The 19,021-nt window shown below is 47.5% G+C and overlaps 2 protein-coding genes across 2 annotated transcripts; both read right to left on the bottom strand.

The window, feature by feature from the left end:
* Positions 1–12,640: 12,640 nt before the first annotated feature.
* Positions 12,641–14,176, bottom strand: LOC136502811 (uncharacterized). Its single transcript, XM_066498050.1, has one exon. The coding sequence runs from the start codon at positions 14,174–14,176 to the stop codon at positions 12,641–12,643; it is 1,536 nt and encodes a 511-aa protein (XP_066354147.1).
* Positions 14,177–16,473: 2,297 nt separating this feature from the next.
* On the bottom strand, positions 16,474–18,689 carry LOC136502549 (uncharacterized). Its single transcript, XM_066497811.1, has one exon. The coding sequence runs from the start codon at positions 18,515–18,517 to the stop codon at positions 16,691–16,693; it is 1,827 nt and encodes a 608-aa protein (XP_066353908.1). The 5' UTR covers positions 18,518–18,689; the 3' UTR covers positions 16,474–16,690.
* Positions 18,690–19,021: the final 332 nt, after the last annotated feature.

Genomic DNA, 19,021 nt, shown 5'->3' with positions numbered 1-19,021 from the left:
GATCTCGCCAGGGAGGCGAGGTCGGCGTCGGACCTCGCGGCGTAGCGGGAGGGCCGGCGAGAGGGCACGCGGCGATGCGGCGGCCGAGAGTGGAGAGGGAGAGGGAGACAGAGCCGGCTAGGCGGGACGAGATGGCTTGCGACGTGGATCTATAATAATAAAAAAAAAATCTCAAATTCTTCACGAAATAAATCTTAGTGGTCCACTTATTTAAACTTTTTTTTTCAAAAGCCAACAATAAGAGCACGCCAGATATATACATCAATAGAGAAAAAAACGTACAAATCTATAAAAAGAAAATCTGATTTTTTTAGCAAAAACAAATAAAAAAAATATGATACCCACACAAAGAAGGTGACAGCAAAACAACCAGTAGGTTCATTTGTCCGAATGGCCAGAATCTCACGTCCAATTCTGTGAGGCCCGAGAAAAATCAAATTGGCCAAATAATTTTGGCTCAGTTTAAATTTCCAGCCCAGTATAGAGTACAAAAGCCCAATGATATCTTCCCCAGTATAAAAATGCGAAGCCCATTCTAGAAACCCTAGTTTTTTTATTTTTTATTTTTTCCTTTCCTTTCTCACCTAGCGGTGACTACGCAAGCGAACACAAGATCAGGCTCTCGGTCGCTCCTCCCCATTGCCATTCTTTCCCGTTGCCCTCCACCATCTCTTCCTCAAATCCAACATTTTAGACTTGGCTACAATCCCTGTCCATGGTGTTTCAAATGCTGTCAAATGGACGGTGGCCGTGTGCACAGTGGGGTCGGCAGTAGCGGCCGTGGTTCGACGATGGTTTTTGACAGGTCAACTTGTTGAATCCTGGCCCCAAATTTTCGAATTTCATCCAATTTGGTAGCGCCTAAAATTTTTTAGTTTTGAATCCCGAAACCTTGCAACCACCATAACAAATACATGGCGCACGAAAAGCTTTGTAGCTAGTGAAGGACGAACATTTGATTTCGCAGCGAATCCTTTAGGGAGGGGAACAACATCTACCGATGCCACAAACATCGGATATAATGGAGAACCAAGGTACAAAGACATCACCATTCCTAGGCAGTGCCTTCACCCGAAGGTCCCCTTCACCCAAGACCCAAACCCTACCATGATGTGGATCATCACAGCTACACTGAACTTGCCATCGCCATGCGAGATAAGTCGTTGAGGTGGCAACGATTGCAAAAAGTAACCATCAATAGGATACCGTTGTGGCACCGATGAGGTCCCAGGCATGAGTGACCTACTGCTGCTATGCCGACCCGCAAGGACCGCCTCCATTATGCATGTCACCAACAACCATGCAAAACCACATCTTGCTCTTGCACCATGCCAGGAGTGTTGTCAACACCTACACATCGGCGTCTTTCAAGCTTCTAGTGAAAAGCCACTATAGCATCCCCGCACAAGCTGCCATCAACAATGAAGCACCTTCCGCTGGTTATCACAGCGGTTGCAAGCCAGCTACAGACATGTGTGGCACATCGCAGCAGTGCCGGTTGACATGGACTACAGCCAACAACCCAACGGTCACCATCCCAAAGTAGATCACCTAGGAGGAAACCCGCAACGTTGCATTAACCGCCACCATGCTCCAAGGTGGTAGTAGCAATGTATCCACTTAGCCACACCAACTGTAGGAGACAGCACGGCCACACCAAGCTCACCAACGCTAAGCAAGCAGTATCAGCCGTCGTGGCCACGTCCATGAGAAGCCGCCGCCAACCCGCTGTCATTGCCACACTAGCTGTAGCACTATCTACACAGCACAGCACTGTCCACTGTAGGCTAGTTGTCGAGGACCGCTGCCAGTCTAGCCATCGCCGACCACCATGAGATGCTCCAAGATGAAATGGAGCGTCCCAGCCTAGCAGCTTCGCAGACATCCTCACCCGCGCACTACTGAATGCTATGCCACCTTTGAACGCCATGGCTGGCCCCGGTGGCACGCCAACACACCAGCATCGAGGGGAACCCACCCTACCATCGTCTTCAAGCCATAACGTCGTTGGACCACAAGTCACGTTGTAGCACGTGTCCAAAACCACGCTGCAGGGTTGCACGCCTACAACACGGTGCGACCATGGTGAGCCAAATCCCCGCTGTCCACAACACGTAGGTGCCACCCTCAAGCAAATCCGGGCTGAGTAGCTCAGGATCCAAAGGCTGGCGCCACCTCTGAGCAAAGCTGGCCCAACCCCAAGCAAGTCAGGCTAATCCGACAAGGGACGCACGGGGGGGGCAACCTAATCCAGTCGTTGTCGCGCCGAAATAGCCGATGACGACGCAAGCACGAGTCATCGGACGTTGGCGACAAACACCAGGGAGAAAAAGGCTCGTGGGCCGCCACTGTGACACCCTAAAAATTGCTCTTTTTGAAATAGGGTTAAAAATATTTAATTTGGTATTTTTGTGCTCATAAAAACATACGAAATAATTTTTTTATTAAATTAAAATTCATTATAGGGTGTAGCAACATTGTTGTGCATACATGCTAGTGCATTCGATTTATTGAGGTGGGTGGTTTTGACCAAAAATTCAAAATTGAATTCAAATGTTTTTGAAATAGTTTTGAAATAAAAGGAAAAAATAGAAAACCTCTCCCTCTCTATTTTAGCCCACTCGGCCCGCTTCTCCCCGCAGCCTTCTCCTTTCCTTGGCCAGGCCCGCTCTCACCTCCTCCTTCTCCGCTTGGGCCAGAGCGCCGCGGGCCCAGCTCCTTCCCCGTCGTCTCCCGCGGCCCAGCACTGCTCTCCCTCTCCCTGCCCCGCTAGACCGCAGGCCTAAGCCGCGCCACCGGCCCACGCGCCGTTTCCCTCTTCTCTCTCTTCTCACTCTCTGTCGTTGACCAACCGGGCCTACTGGTCAGGCGTCATTGTCTTCCCCGTGCGAGACCGAGCCGGACTCTCCGCCGCCGTCGAGTCCGTGTCCACCACCGCCACGCCTCCTCCCTTGTCGTGCCACCCAAGCCACTCGCCCCCATAAATAGTAGCCACCGACCGAGCCGCCTCTCCCCATCCCATTCTAAGCCGCAGCCGCCTCACAGAGACGCCGCGCCACATAAACCCTAGCGTCGCCGCCATCACCGCCCGCTTCGCCGTGCACCGCGCCACCCTCCGTCGTTCTGCACCACGGTAAGCTACCTAGCCATGGTCTCTGTTCCCTCCTCTATCTCCCGGTGCCCGCAGTTCATCCAATAGTGGCCCGTAGGCCCTTCTCCAAGAGCTCCGGCGAGCTCGCTTGTTCCCGGCCATGGCGCCACCGCGCTCGGGCCTGTTTCGGTCGGCCGGCCACGGCATCCCCCTCCTGATCTATTTTGGGCCGTCCCATCTTGATTCAGCAGCCGATATCACGCGATACCGATTCAGCCGGCCGTTTTCAAAAGAGCCCCCGCAAGATTCTATGTTTTAACCCGCGGTCCAAAAAGTATTCCCCAGAATACGTTTTCTGTTTTCGAAAACGTATTTTCCTTCGGATTAGTTACAGAATATGTTTTCTCTTTCGGAAAGCGTAAATTTCCTCTGTTAGATTCAAAATACATTTTCTTCTTCTGAAAACGTAGTTTCTCCGGTTAGACTAAAATACGCTTTCATCTATTTACAGTTTTGCCACTAGTTTTTCTTTAGGCCATAACTTATTCGTTTTAACTCCGATTTGATTCGTTCAAGTTGCGTTAGATTCGTAATTGCGTAATCTACATGTTTATATTACTATTAAATATATTTTTTACTTTTAAAATTCGAGGTTAAAATTTAATCTATTATTTTATTAAAGGAAATCTTGTTAAATTCATAACTTTTTCATTATAGCTCCGATTAGAGTGCTTTTCGCGTCTGTGTGTTCGTAGTAACGTGTAGAACGTGTTTAAAACCTTTGCACTTGTTGTTTCATATGTTTGGTGTATTGTTTTGATTTAGTTCTATTGTTTGTTTCGTGTATGATTGCATGGATGCTTGTGTGGTGTTCTATGATCATGTCCAGTCGGTGAGAAGTACGTTGGTGACATAGAAGAAGTTGGTAATCCAGAAGAAGTCCTTTGGAGGTTACAATTCAGTAGAAGAAGATTAGAGTTTTAAGGCAAGTATTGCATGGGATCTTTCTTGTTGTCCTATTCACTTTAATAATTTAATTCATATTGCATGTGTCTACCTTGACAACCGTAATAATTTTCATAGCTATTTGATATCTTTGAAAGGTTCTAATATGGCTAGAGGGGGTGAATAGTCTATTTAAAAATCTACAAACCAACTAGAGCAATTTGATTAGTATGACAAATAGCGAAAAGCAAACTTGCTCTAGCTCTACAAGGGCTGCAAGCCACCTATCCAACAATTCTAGTTACTATGATCACTAAACACACAATTTACTAAGTTACTACTCACTAAGAGCTCTCACACTTGCTACACTTAAGAGCTCCACTAGATGAACTTAAGGTACAAAGCAAGCTCTCAATTCTAGCTACACTAAAGAGCTTGCTACAACTAATTTACGGGAATATAAATAAGTAAGTAAGGTGATTATACCGCCGCGTAGAGGAGTAAACCAATCTCAAAATGAATACTAATTCAATCACCGGAAGAATACCAAAGGGCAAGAGACAACCAATTTTTCTCCCGAGGTTCATGTGCTTGCCAGCACGCTAGTCCCATTGTGTCGACCAACACTTGGTGGTTTAGCGGCTAAGAGGTGTTGCACGAACCTCGTCCACACAATTGGACACCACAAGAACCTACCCACAAGTGAGGTAACTCAATGACACGAGCAATCCATTATAGTTATCTTTCGGCGCTCTGTCAGGGAAGGCACAATACCCCCTCACAATCACCACGATCGGAGCCAGAGACAATCACCAACCTCCGCTCGACGATCCTCGCTGCTCCAAGCCGTCTAGGTGGCGGCAACCACCAAGAGTAACAAGTGAATCCCGTAGCGAAACACGAACACCAAGTGCCTCTAGATGCAATCACTCAAGCAATGCACTTAGATTCTCTCCCAATCTCACAAAGATGATGAATCAATGATAGAGATGAGTGGGAGGGCTTTGACTAAGCTCACAAGGTTGCTATCTCAATATAAATGGCCAAAGAGAGTGAGCTAGAGCCAGCAATGGGGCTTAAATAGAGAGCCCCCACGAATAGAGCCGTTGCCTCTCTATTCACTGAAAAATCTGGGTGACCGGACGCGCTGGTCGAATTGACCGGGCGCAGGACCCTAGTGTCCGGTCCTCAGATATTCACCACATGTCCCCTGCTTCAAATGCTGATCGCCCGATCTCAACGGTCATCAGTGTACTTAAGTTATGATCGGACACACCGCAGTGTAGGACCGGACACACAGTCGCCTAGCGTCCAGTCACTTCCAGTAAGGTTTCAGACACGACCGGACGCGTCCGGTGGCTCATGACCGGACCCATGCCAGTGTCCAGTCAACACAGTCTCTCTCTCTTGCTTGCGTCAGCGTAAGTCACTAGGTGACCAGACGCACACCCTACGCATCCGGTCCCTTTTTCACTTCAGCGTCTAATCAAGGAACCGAGAGTGGCCTTTACTGCGCGCCACTGACCGGACGCATGGTCAGAGTCCGGTCACTGCGTGACCAGCGTCCGGTCACTGTTTCTCAGTGACTATCACCTCCTTTATTACACTAACTTCTCCACCCTTGCTCAAATGTGCCAACCACCAAGTGTATCACCTTGTGCACGTGTGCTAGCATATTTTCACAAACATTTTCAAGGGTGTTAGCTTTCCACCAGATCCTAAATGCATATGCAATGAGTTAGAGCAGCTAGTGGCACTTTGATAACCGCATTTCGATACGAGTTTCACCCCTCTTAATAGTACGGCTATCGATCTTAAGTGTGATCACACTCTCTAAGTGTCTCGATCACTAAACCGAAAAGCTCCTATCAATTTCACCTTTGCCTTGAGCTTTTTATTTTTCTTTCTTCTATTCCAAGTCCAAGCATTTGATCATCACCATGCCATCACCGTCATCAACGTGTCATGATCTTCATTTGCTTAAACACTTGGAGTAGTGCTACCTATCTCATAATCACTTTGATAAACTAGGTTAGCACTTAGGGTTTCATCAATTCACCAAAACCAAACTAGAGCTTTCAATCTCCCCTATTTTGGTAATTGATGACAACCCTTTCACAAAGATATGAATTAAAATTTAATGAAATCCATGTTACTTGCCGAAGCATATTTACCATGTGTAAAAGAATATGGACAAGTTTCATGAACCCCAAATGATAGCAATTGCCCCCCCCTATATATGTGCTAAGAGTTTGGATTGTAGCTTGCACATATGCTTAGATAGGAAATATAGGAGACAATGTCTACCAAATGATGCTAAGGTATAAGAGATGGACCTTTGAAGCGTGATACCAATCAGAGTGCACCAATATACCATCCTTTGCACCATTAGTAACTAGACATACACAAAAACTAGAATACCTCATGAGATCAACATTAGAAGCAAGGGTCTAGTTTCCATAAAGTGAACATAAGTCTAGTTACTTAACCTATGCATGCTAGTTTTTTATTTCATCATTCAAACCTATAACTAGCATACACCACACAAGCATGGATATTGAAATTTAAAACTTGTGCTATGCAAGTAAATATATGAAATGCACATTCAAATGCAACATACAAGTTTATGAGCTTGCTCCCCCTACTTGTGTACAATTTTGATTGATCCCCTTACAATGTCATTTCATTTGTTTGCTCCCCCTATCTTACTATCTTTGTGAATTTCTCTCCCCTTTGTCAATAATTAGCTCAAAAAGCGAGCTCAAATTTTAGATAGGTTGGGGTGAAATCATGTGCAATGAGGATCATTTTCCCAATTTGGTTCAATCTAGATAACTTGCAAAAGATATTTAACTCGGTTTGATCCAAGGGCAAGCTTCTTCACACCTCCAAAAGAGGGTTATCATGCATCATGTTGAGTTAAACACTTATAGCTCATTTTCTAGATTAAGCACTAGGTTTACAAACCCACAAACATGTCATATGCTACCACTAGATCATTTCAAGCATACAAGTAATAGTGGTACCATACAAGCATCAAATTCATTTAATTTTCATGAATGAGCCTAGAACATGATAGGAATGACTAGATGCACTAAACAAATCCTTAGCAATGGATGAATGACATGTCAATCAACTATACCTTGCTTTGCTCGAAGGAGAGGCATGTCATATAATGGGGGGTGCATCAACACATATTTGAGAAATCCAATATGTTCAACTCATTCCTTAGCTTGCAAAATTTTTTCTCATCTAATGGCTTGGTGAACATATCGGCAAGTTGATCTTCGGTGCCCACACTCTCAATGCAAATGTCCTCTTTTTATTGGTGATCTCTTATGAAATGGTGGCAGACATCAATATGCTTTGTTCTTGCATGTTGAACCGGATTGTTGGTTAACTTAATTGCACTCTCATTGTCACATAGCAACGGCACTTGCTTGAATTTGATTCCAAAGTCACTCAAAGTAGCCTTCATCCAAAGTAATTGAGCACAACAACTACCGGCCAAAATATACTCCACTTCGGCGGTTGAAAGTGGTACACTTTTTTGCTTCTTTGATGATCAAGACACAAGTGATCTTCCCAATAGTTTACATGTGCCCGATGTGCTCTTTCTCTCAACTTTGCATCCCGCATAATCGGAGTCCAAATATCCAATCAACTCAAATCTTACTCCTTTAGGATACCACAATCTAATATTTTGTGTATACTTCAAGTACCTCAATATTCTCTTTATAGCCTTCAAATGACTTTCTCTTGGTGATGCTTGAAATCTTGCACACATGCATACACTAAATATGACATCCGGCCTTGATGCGGTCACATAGAGTAGGCTTTCAATCATAGACCGATACAATTTTTGATCCACCATATTGCCACTTGCATCACTATTCAAGTTTTCATTTGTTCCTATTGGTGTACTAATGGCTTTGCTATCACTCATGCCAAACTTATTGAGCATGTCTTTTATGTACTTGCCTTGACTCACAAATGTACCATTCTTCAATTGCTTGATTTGAAGACCAAGGAAGTAACTTAACTCTCCAATCATGGACATCTTAAACTCACTTGCCATCATCTTGCCAAACTTCTCACAAAAATCTTGATTTGTTGACCCAAATATGATATCATCAACATAGATTTGCAATACAAACAAGTTATTTCTAAGCTTCTTGGTGAAGAGAGTGGTGTCAACCTTTCCTATCTTAAATCTCTTAGAGAGTAGGAAATCCCTCAATCTCTCATACCATGCCCTTGGTGATTGTTTCAATCCATACAAAGCCTTTCTCAACTTGTACACATGGTTGGGCTTCTCATCATCTTTAAAATCGGGAGGTTTCTCAACATATACTTCTTCATTTATGTAACCATTGAGAAATGCAATCTTGACATCCATTTGATAGAGTTTGATGTTATGGGTACAAGCATAGGCTAACAAGATTCTAATTGCTTCTAATCTAGCAACCGGGGCATATGTTTCTCCAAAGTCAAGACCTTCAATTTGAGTGTAACCTTGAGCCACTAATCTTGCTTTGTTTCTTATTACTATTCTATCTTGATCTTGCTTGTTCCGAAAGACTCACTTGGTTCCAATTACATTATGATCCATAGGTCTCTCAACTAACTCTCATACTTAATTTCTCTTGAAGTTGTTTAGCTCTTCATGCATAATATTGACCCAATCAATATCCTTCAAAGCTTCATCTATCTTCTTAGGTTCAACGGATGATACGAATGAGAAATGTTCACAAAATGATGCCAATTTAGATCTTGTTTGTACACCTCTAGAAATATCACCAATTATAGAGTCCAAAGGATGATCTCTTGCAACATTGGTTGGTTGGAGCACTTGCACTTGATTGCTTGCATTTGATTAATCATTTGGTTGAGATGATGAACTAGCCACTTGTTGTTGATCTTGCACTTTGTCAACACTAGCACTTGCTTGACTTTGATCTTGAGAACCATTATCTTGTACATTTGAGTTAGAGAGCATTTGATTCTTGTCATCTTCAACATCAATCACCTCTCTAGGTCTTATATCACCAATGTCCATGTTCTTCATTGTATTGATTAATTGAGTGCCTCTTACATCATCTAGATTCTCATCTTCCTCTTGGGAGCCATTTGTTTCATTAAATTCTACATCATGAACCTCCTCAAGAGTACCACTAGCCAAATTCCAAACTCTATATGCCTTGCTAGTAGTGGAGTAACCAAGCAAGAAACCTTCATGACATTTCTTTTCAAACTTGCTCAATCTAGTGCCTTTCTTCAATATGTAGTATTTACAACCAAAAACCTGAAAGTTTGCTATGTTGAGCTTTCTTCCATTTAATAGCTCATAAGATGTCTTTTCCATCATGGGGTGACAATAGAGTCGGTTGCTATAATAGCAAGCCGTGTTGATTGCTTCGGCTCAAAATGAATGACTCACATTGTACTCACTCAACATTGATCTTGCCATATCAATGAGTGTTCTATTCTTCTTCTCAACAAGGCCATTTGATTGTGGAGTGTACTTGGTCGAAAATTGATGCCTAATTCCAAACTAATCACACAAATCATCCACTCTTGTGTTCTTGAACTCACTTCCATTGTCACTTCTCACTTTCATGATGATTGTTTCAAACTCATTATGAATTCTCTTGATGAATGTCTTGAAGGTTGCAAACACATCACTCTTGTTAACAAGAAAGAACACCCATGTGTATCTAGTGAAATCATCCATAATCACAAATCCATATTTGTTTCCACCAATGCTAGTGTATATGGTTGGTCCAAACAAGTCTATGTGCACCAACTCAAATGCCTTAGATGTGCGCATCATGCTCTTCTTAGGATGTGTGTTACCGACTTACTTTCCGGCTTGACATGCACTACATAGCTTATCCTTCTCAAATGTGACATCTTTCAAGCCTCTAAGTCATGCTTGATCAACTTGTTCAATTGTTTCATTCCAACATGACCAAGCCTTCTATGCCATAACCAACCCATGCTAGACTTAGTGAGCAAACATGTTAACAATTAAGCTTCTCTAGCATTGAAATCAACCAAGTATAGATTCTTATATCTAAATCCTTTGAATATCAAGTTAGAGCCATCTACACTTATGATATCTACATCATCCACACTAAATATGCACTTGAAACCAAGATCACACAATTGAGCTACCAATAATAGATTAAAGTTCAAGCTCTCTACTAGTAGCGCATTGGAAATACTCAAGTCATTAGATATTGCAATCTTACCAAGACCTTTGACCTTGCATTTGCCATTGTCACCAAATGTGATACTATCAATCCCATTACTCTGTTATCATTGATTGAATTGAACATTCTTGGATCACCGGTCATGTGTTGTGTGCACCCACTATCAAGCATCCAATGCCTTCCTCTGGCTCTATAATTGACCTACAAAAGAAGATCAATTCCTTTTAGGTACTCAAACTTGCTTGGGTCCTTGAAGGTTAGTTACCAAGATCATTGGTACCCAAATGACCTTCTTCTTTGGGCCCACAATTGGTGTACCAATAAACTTAGCCTTCACACCATTGGCACCCTTAGCAAGCATGTAACAGGAATCAAATATAATTGAGGATACTTTTAGTATGGATAATTGAGCAAGCCACCTATCCAACAATTCTAGATGCTTTTTAGCAACATAGAACAAGGGCGCTAGAGCATTGGGCTATTTTTTAGTGCTCTAGATTCCTCTTCCTAAGGACTTATCTGTAAGTGATCATCCGGGACTTATAGTACAGCTGTGAGGGCTACATGGTTCTGGCTTTAGCTCAGTATGAGAATCTTTTCTAGCTTGTTAGTGGTTACCTTTATGACGTGAGAATGGCTTGCCGAATCGGGTATAGGACAGCCTCTACTCTTATGTGTATAGGCTACGTGTCATTGTGCCATTCGATAGGAGGATTCCTATATCTATTTGCCGAGTGAATCTAGCGGCCCTAACTTGTTAGACGAACCTTTGAAAGGCTTAATAGTGAACCCTGCCGACCTTCCTTGGTAGTGGGTTAAGAGGCTGATCACCTCGAGAGAAAGGGTAAATCATGACTTATAGTGAAAGTGTACAACCTCTACAGAGTGTAAAACTGATATATCAGCCATACTCACGGTCACGAGCGGCCTTAGAACCCTTACGGAATAGATAATGAACATTGATGATACTGATGATAAAGATGCTCACTAATGATTACTGTTTATGCTATTCATTATTCATGTTTACCTGATCATGTGTTAGCATGGGCTTGTGATAAACTTGTTGCTACTCAAATGCTAAAAGATGACTCACTAAAAGCTAATGCAGTTAAATCAGTGTCTGCCTTTTGAGCCTCATGAACCCCATGTTATATTTGTTGAGTACAACATGTACTTACACTTGTTTTACTTTTCAATTATTTGGATAAAAATCCCGGATGGGTACCAGATTGCTAGAGTTTGGAGGAATTAGGCTTGTGATCAACCAGTCAGTTGTCCCTGTGGAATTGGAGTCTTCACCTAAAGATCGGAGTTGTCTTTCCGCTGTCTACTATATAAGGTTGTATTCTTTATACTAATATGTTATATATTAAGCATTGTCTTTCGGTATTACCCTTATTTGTAGCTATATGTGAAATTTGACTTTCTGGGCTCACATATGGTGCGTATCTGGTTTTGTTCTTAAAACAGGGTGCTACAACCGCCATCCCCGCTGTCGCATGCACCTTCAGTTGCCAACTCCCCTCTGGGATGTAAAATATGTCTTCTCGCCGTCCCCATAGTGTATGATACAAATGTATGCATTTCGAGTAGGGTCCTATTCTATGGTTACGATTCTACCATATATGTCTTTTTGATTCCGTCAAAAATCGATTTTACGGTATAGGAGCTTATGATCTCCTATAGTGACGGCGCGGCAGGAATAGGACCGGGGATGGGTGGCTCAGCGGCGACACAGGGGCATATGTTCATTCGATGAATGTTTTTAGAATATTTAGATTTTCTACCTACTACTTATTTAATCTTTCACATTGATGTGTTTTTATTAAAAAAATAGGGATTTGCTATTTTCCAGGTGCCTAAAAAATAGCATTTGTTCAGGCAATAGCTGTGAGTCATGAGATGAAGATCTAACAGATCAAATGTACGAATCTTGAAGCAAGATCAAAGGATCACGTTATTGCCTGAACCAAAGACAGATTTTAAAGACAGATTTTAGACACCATCGTTTTTTAGGAAAAGTGAAAAAAATATGGTAAGAGAAGTTTCATTTATATTGTAAAATGAGAATGAATTGTAATTTGAATAGAGGAAGTACAGTAGCAATCTATCCATCTACATTGATTGGTGTGCAAAACACTTGAATTAAAAAATTTCCTAAAGAAATTCATGTACAAGCCAAAACACATTACCCCATGTTCGCTCGTTGGTTTTAGCCAATGCTTATCAGCTATGATACAACATATTACCAGCCTGTTTGCTTGTTGGTTTCAACAAAGGGCTTATTAGTTATGATACAGTGTTTTACTTATCAGGTCAGAAGCTGAGCAGCGAACAGGCTACGTCACCTTTTGTACATTCGTGTGCATGTACACTTTTTCACCTGTTGTTAAATCCTCACCGGCGCCGGCGGGTCAACGGTAACTACACACTCAATACCATCGTGTGCCTTGTCGGCCGTCAATGGCGCGACGCACCCCTCCCTCTCCAGAGGCGCCATCTCCGTCGCCGCGTCCTCCTCACTGCCCCTCACGTGGTACAGGCTGCCATCCTCCACGTCGTACAGGTTGCCCGTCCTGACCTCCTGCGCCAGCGCGCACGGCGCACAGAACAGCCACTTGACGTAGTCCGCCACGGCCGGCCGGCCGCCGCACATGGACCGGTCCGCGGGCAGCCCGAATCGCCTGCGCATCTGCGCGCGCCAGAAGCCCCCGTACGTGAGGCCGAGCACGGAGAGCAGCGCGCCCGTGGCGCCGACGAGGTACCCCAGCGTGGGGTCGTGGATGTTGAGCGCGGCGACGGCGAACACCAGCACCGGCGCGGCGCAGAGCAGCGCGAACGTGAAGACGTGCACGTACATGTTGCCCATGCCCATGCGCTCCATGTTCCACCCGAACACGCAGAACGCGCAGGTCAGGGACAGCGCCGCCACCGTCGGGTCGTCGGCGAGGTCGAACAGCCCGCCGGCCCACTCCGGCCTGGCGACCGCCACTCTGCTACCGCTGCTGCACTGTGCCCCCTCGTTGGCCATCACCGCGTCTTTCACCGCGACGGCCTCGTCGTCGTTGTCGGTGGACACCTCCGGGAGCTGCACGATCCTTCTGCCGAGCGGGCCGTAGACCATGTAGAGCGCGGCGGCGACGGGGGCGGCGAGCCCGAACCCCATGCAGAAGTTGACGGCCCAGTCGGGGCGCGTCTCGCTGCTGAACGCCCAGAAGAGCGTGCAGTAGGCGTACTGCGCGAAGCACGTGGCGTGGAGCAGCAGCAGCACGACGGCGACGTGGAGACGCTCCCGCCGTGGGCCGGCGGCGGCGTTCTTGCAGTAGACGCCGCGTAGCTCGGCGGCGTCGGCGTCGCGCCACCGGAGCAGGAGCGCGAGGTGGTGGAAGAGCCGCGGGTGCTGGTACACGCACATGATGGTGAAGAGCGCGTTGAGCACCTGGTTGGCCACCTCCGTCCACCGCCGCCGCCGGGACGCGTCGGGCACCGCGGAGTTCAGCGCGCCCGTCATGAGCAGGAACACGAACGCGACGCCCGCGACGACGAAGGCGAGCCACACGAGCAGCGCCGCGTTCGTGGGGCGCCTCGCCCAGGCCTTGCACCGGGCGCGCAGGGCGCGCCACTCCACGGTGCGCACGAACGCCGGCGCGCGGAGGGATAAGAGGCGGGCGTAGGCTGCCGGTGCGTAGGCGGCAGTGCGCGCGCTGATGGTGGCGACGCGGCGGAGCACGGCTTGCGGAGCGTTGACCCCGAAGCGGTGCAGCCATAGGTCCTTGGAAGGCGCCGCCCTGAGGAAGTCCAGGAACCTCTCCTTCTTCGCCTTGCCATGGGGTTCGACTTGCTTGCCTGATGTCTCGTGTGACTCCATGGTTGCAAGCTTCTCCTTGTCCATCAGAGCTGCGAGGGTAATCCCTCCAGCTTCCATAATCTGAAGCTACTAATTGTACTAGTTAGTTGCAGGTGTTCAACATATATACCCAGTGCATGATATGATTTGGTTAGGGTTATTTTAACTGTAACGAAAGGGATTAGTAGCTTGGTGTGCATTCTTTCTGGTAGAAGAGTGCAGTATTGACCCACGACCCCTGTTAAATTTGGCAGGTTTCTGCTGAAACTTCAACCTGGTCTTGTTGCTGGTGCTTGAAACAGTCAGAAGATTTCAGCAGAGAATAGCACTGGGAAGTCAAGATGGGAAGGCACAGTGAATGGACCAATTCAATTCAGTCTCGAGTGCACGTGTATACATTCAGGTTCATAGATATGCAGCTCTTGCATTACTGATGCCATAACAGACTTCCAGGAAGATACTGGATGATGCAGAATATTCATATCATCAGTGAATCAACTTTGGCATGCTGTCAAAGTTCAGTTGAGGCAAAGCTACGTCCAAATGTATGGGAGAAACCGAGGAAGAACAAATGTATGGGAGAAACCGAGAAAGCTACGGCCGTTCAGACTGGACAAAGCTACGTCCAAATGTATGGGAGAAACCGAGAAAGACCATTCTTCCAAGTACATGATTAGTGTGGATGCTATCTAGACTACTTGAATCGACTTGGTACACCAAAAAAACAATAAGTTTGACAACATGTAATCAGGACATCGGAAAAAAAGAGAGAATTTCTTATTTGACACCAGGCAAATGACCCGTTCCTTTCTTGGCCCTCAAAAAATTTCCGTTCCCTATTTGACACCGAGTTCAACTTTCATTCCTTATTTGACACCGAGTTCAACTTTCATTCCTTATACGACACTCCGTTGGATTTGCCATCCGTGAACCGTTAACTGCCCTGTAAAAAGACGATTTTGCCCCTGTGGGCCCCACCACCTTTCTCCCTCCTCTCCTCCCCTTCTCCCTCCTGTCCGCGCCCGTATAAGTAGCACGCCGGTGGTGGAGAAGGCAGGCGCGTCGCGGCCCCCGCCGGCCGTCCCCGCCGCTGCGGCCGGAGCCCCCTCCCTCCTCCGACGAGCCGCGCCACCCTCCTCCTCCGCCGAGAAGGAGGAGAAGAGGGTGAGCTGCCGGCAGATCCGGCCGCCGAGGTGCGTCGCCGCCGCCGCCGACGGAGAAGAAGAGGCGACGCGCCGCCGACAGGGCCAGCCACGGACTGGAGCCGTAGGCGGGGAAGAGGAAGAGGCGACCACGCATGGCAAAGGGGCTACGGCGGCGAGCAGCGCACACAGCGTAGTGAGAGAGGAGCAGGGGCCCAGCAGCGGAGGCGTAGCGAGCCGGGTACCGGCTCCTCCCGGTGACCATACCTGCGGCGGCGTAGGCGACCGTGCTGGGGGCTGCCGCTCTGGGGGGCCGCCCACGGCAGTGCGCCGCATGCGCAGGGGCCCGACGCGCTCGGGCCGCCCGTGCAAGGGTTGTCGCTCCGAAGGCCGGACGCGTCGAGGGCTTCCCTTGCGGCGCCGGTGCAAAATCGTCTTTTCACGTGGCAGTTAACGGTTCACGGATGGAAAATCCAACGTAGTGTCGTATAAGGAATGAAAGTTGAACTCCGTGTCGGAATGAAAATTTTTTAGACCAAGAAAGGAACGGGTCATTTGTGTGGTGTCAAATAAGAAAATATCTCTAAAAAAAAGGAAACATGTAATAAATGCTTTTCAGCACACCATGTGAGAGTTGCAGAGTTCAGTATGGCATTTACTCCGTAGATCTTCAGATTTAGACAAAAAAAAAGAACATGAATAGAGATAATCAGATTTCTTAAGTTCAGAAAAACAGGTGCCAAACCAGCGTCTGATAAATTCGTAGACATACTCAACTCTATTGTGTTCTACTCTGCTCTTTACAGAATTATGAATAGGCGCAGAAGAAAAATTCAGAAAAACAGGTGCCAAACCCCGTTCGGCTTGCTGAAACTTGGCTGAATTGGCTGAAAACACTGTTCCGGCTGAATTGTTGTAAAAGAAAAACACTGTTCCGACTGAAAAAACAAGCTAAATAGTGCGGATTATAAGATAAACCGAACGGGGCCAAGAAAAAACAAGCTGAATAGTGCCCAGGCCTGACCATTTTCGTCTCTTATACTCCTTGCCATTTCAATGCTGTTGCAAAACGTCCGGATAAAGTTATACAAACATATGTCTAGTTGGCCTTCATCTGTTTTCAGAAATACAGTTCATATGCTTGCGTATGATTGAGCTGTTGTAAAGTTTGTTCTTTTTTTGAAACACGGTGACACGAATACAGACAGAAGAAGCTGTACAAAATGCCTTTACTTTCCACATTGCAGCTGGGCTTTACTACTCCCTATTACAAAATCTACAATTCCATCTAAATCTTGTGCACTTCTGTGACAAGTATGTGTTCCTGTATATACACACCAATAAACTCCATAAAGAAAAGAATCGACTTCCTGTAATCCTATTTTCACCAACAAAGTGGAGAAAAGAAGCATTTACTGCACAACATAAATCCCCAATTTCCAGTGCTTCTCTACAGAACAATCCCCCTGGTGTACAAAAGAATGAGCAGAGACACCAGGGTGACCATGTTGATCAATCTCTTCACCTTCTCCACTCTCCAACTCTCATCAGACGACATACTATGATCAACATCTTCCACCATTTCTCGGTTCGACTTCGCCTCCAATAACGATACATCATCTTCCTCGCTCGCCGTCGCCGATGACGAAACAGAAGAACTGCTCGTCTCCCCGTGACGAACAACACTGCCCTCGTCTTCCACCTGCACAACCACGACCTGAAGAGGTGGTGCCATGGTCGTTTCGTCATGAACAACAACCAGATGATCATTTGCCGGTGACGCATGTGACACTGAAACCGTGTCCGCAGCACTGAAAACGTCACGATGCTTGGAGGACACCGCGAGCAACGGCTGCCCGCTGTCGACGTGATCATCATCGTCAACGACCTTGGAGTAGAAAACCTCGCCGTCGACGTGGTACATGCTCGCCGTGCGGACCTCCTGCGCCAGCGCGCAGGGCCAGCAGAACAGCCACCGCGCGTAGTCCGTCAGCGACTTGGAGCCGCAGCACGCCGCGCTCCCGGGGAGCCCGAACCGTCTCCGCATCTGGATCCTCCAGTACCCGCCGTAGAGCAGGCCGCCCACGCACAGCAGCACGCCGGCGGCGCCCACGGCGTCGCCGATGACGACGTTGTGGATGTGCAGCGCCGAGACGCCGAACACCCAGAGCGGCGCGAAGCAGAGGAGCGCGAACGTGACGGCGTGCACGCACGCGTTGCCGAAGCCCAGCCTCTCCATGTTCCACCCGAACACGCAGAACGTGCACGACAGCGACAGACACCCGGTCGCCGCCGCCTCGCCGTCGCAGTCGAGCATGCCACCGGCCCACTCAGGCTCCACCACGACGTGGCCACTTGACGTTGGATTCGTCTTTGTTGCCGCTGACAAGGCTTGTTCGGAGCAGGCGAGCTCGTGGCACCGGTCGCCTTTGCCCAAGGGGCTGCACACGGTGTACACGGCGGTGGCGACCGGCGCGACGATGCCGAGCACGAAGAAGCTGTCCTCGGCGAGCTCCGGGCGCGTGGTCCTGGTGTACCCCCAGTAGAGGCCGCAGAGCACGTACTGGGAGACGACGGTGACATGCAGCAGCACGACGACGACGGCGATGTGCGCGCGGTCCCCAGGGCGCGGCGCGGCGGCTCCGTGCTTGCAGTAGTCGGCGTGGAGCTCGGCGGCGTCGGCGGGGCGCCAGCGGCAGAGCAGGAAGAGGTGGTGGCAGAGCGCCGGGTGCTGGTACAGGCTCATGAGCGTGAAGAGCGCGTTGAGGACCTGGTTGTTGATCTCGATCCAGCGGTTCCTGTCCGCCGCCGCCGGGAACGCGCCGTCCAGGAGACCCAGGAGGAGCAGCACGAACATGCCGCCGGAGACGCCGACGCAGAGCAGCCACAGCACCAGCGCGATGTTCATCGGGTTCGCGATCCACTCCGTGCACGTCCCGCGGACCGAGGCCCAGTCGACGCCGCTGGGCTTCCGGCGGCGCCAGACGGAGGGGAGCTCTCCTTCTCCGAGGCAGTGCGCGCTCCGCTGCGGCTTGCCGTCGAGGAGGAGGTGCTCGGTGAGTGCCGGTGTGGGGAGTCTGTAGCTGTGGAGGCGCACGCTGGCGCCATGGTGGCCTCCGGTGGTTGGAGCATCGTCGCTGCCGGCCACAGCCATGGCGCGACGGAAGTGGTACGTACGCACCAAGAACGTGGGCTGGCATATTTTTCTTGGCGTTTTAATTTGTTGAGAGCCTCTGCCCTGATGCGAATGAGACATGAGAGGGGACGGTGAGTTCATGGGTCTCTGGACGACCAGAGTAGACCCAGCAGCCCTGAATGGTCAATCTTGGGTTCTTCTCCAGGTTGAAGAAGCGCCTGCCGTTCAGGACTTGGTGATGCAGCTTCGTTAGGTTTTAACACGTTGCAAAAAAAAAAAAAAAGTGTTGACTTTGTCTATGGGATGAGGAAAATTGGAGCATATAACTTCCTCAGTTACTTTCATCCGGTTCGCTCGATCGTTTTTGTGGCTTATAAGCCAGCTGATGCTGTTTTGTTGTGAAAGAAAAACACTGTATCATGACTGATAAGCATTACTGAAACGATGTGTTTATTTGTTCATTATTCTAGGATGAAGAAAAAATGCTTTTCCCAAATGGTCTGTCACCGTCACTGTCACTACTTGGCTTACTGCGATTATTAGAGTAGGCATGCTGTACAAGATCGATCGACGTCATTTGATGTATAGAGAGTTTGTTTGTTTTGCACGATGTATAGATTAGATTAGATTATACGATACGATGTC

Source organism: Miscanthus floridulus, chromosome 14, assembly GCF_019320115.1.
Source record: "Miscanthus floridulus cultivar M001 chromosome 14, ASM1932011v1, whole genome shotgun sequence".
NCBI lineage: Eukaryota > Viridiplantae > Streptophyta > Magnoliopsida > Poales > Poaceae > Miscanthus > Miscanthus floridulus.
The sequence above is the reverse complement of the archived record's forward strand: the minus strand, read 5'-3'. Positions and strand labels throughout refer to the sequence as shown.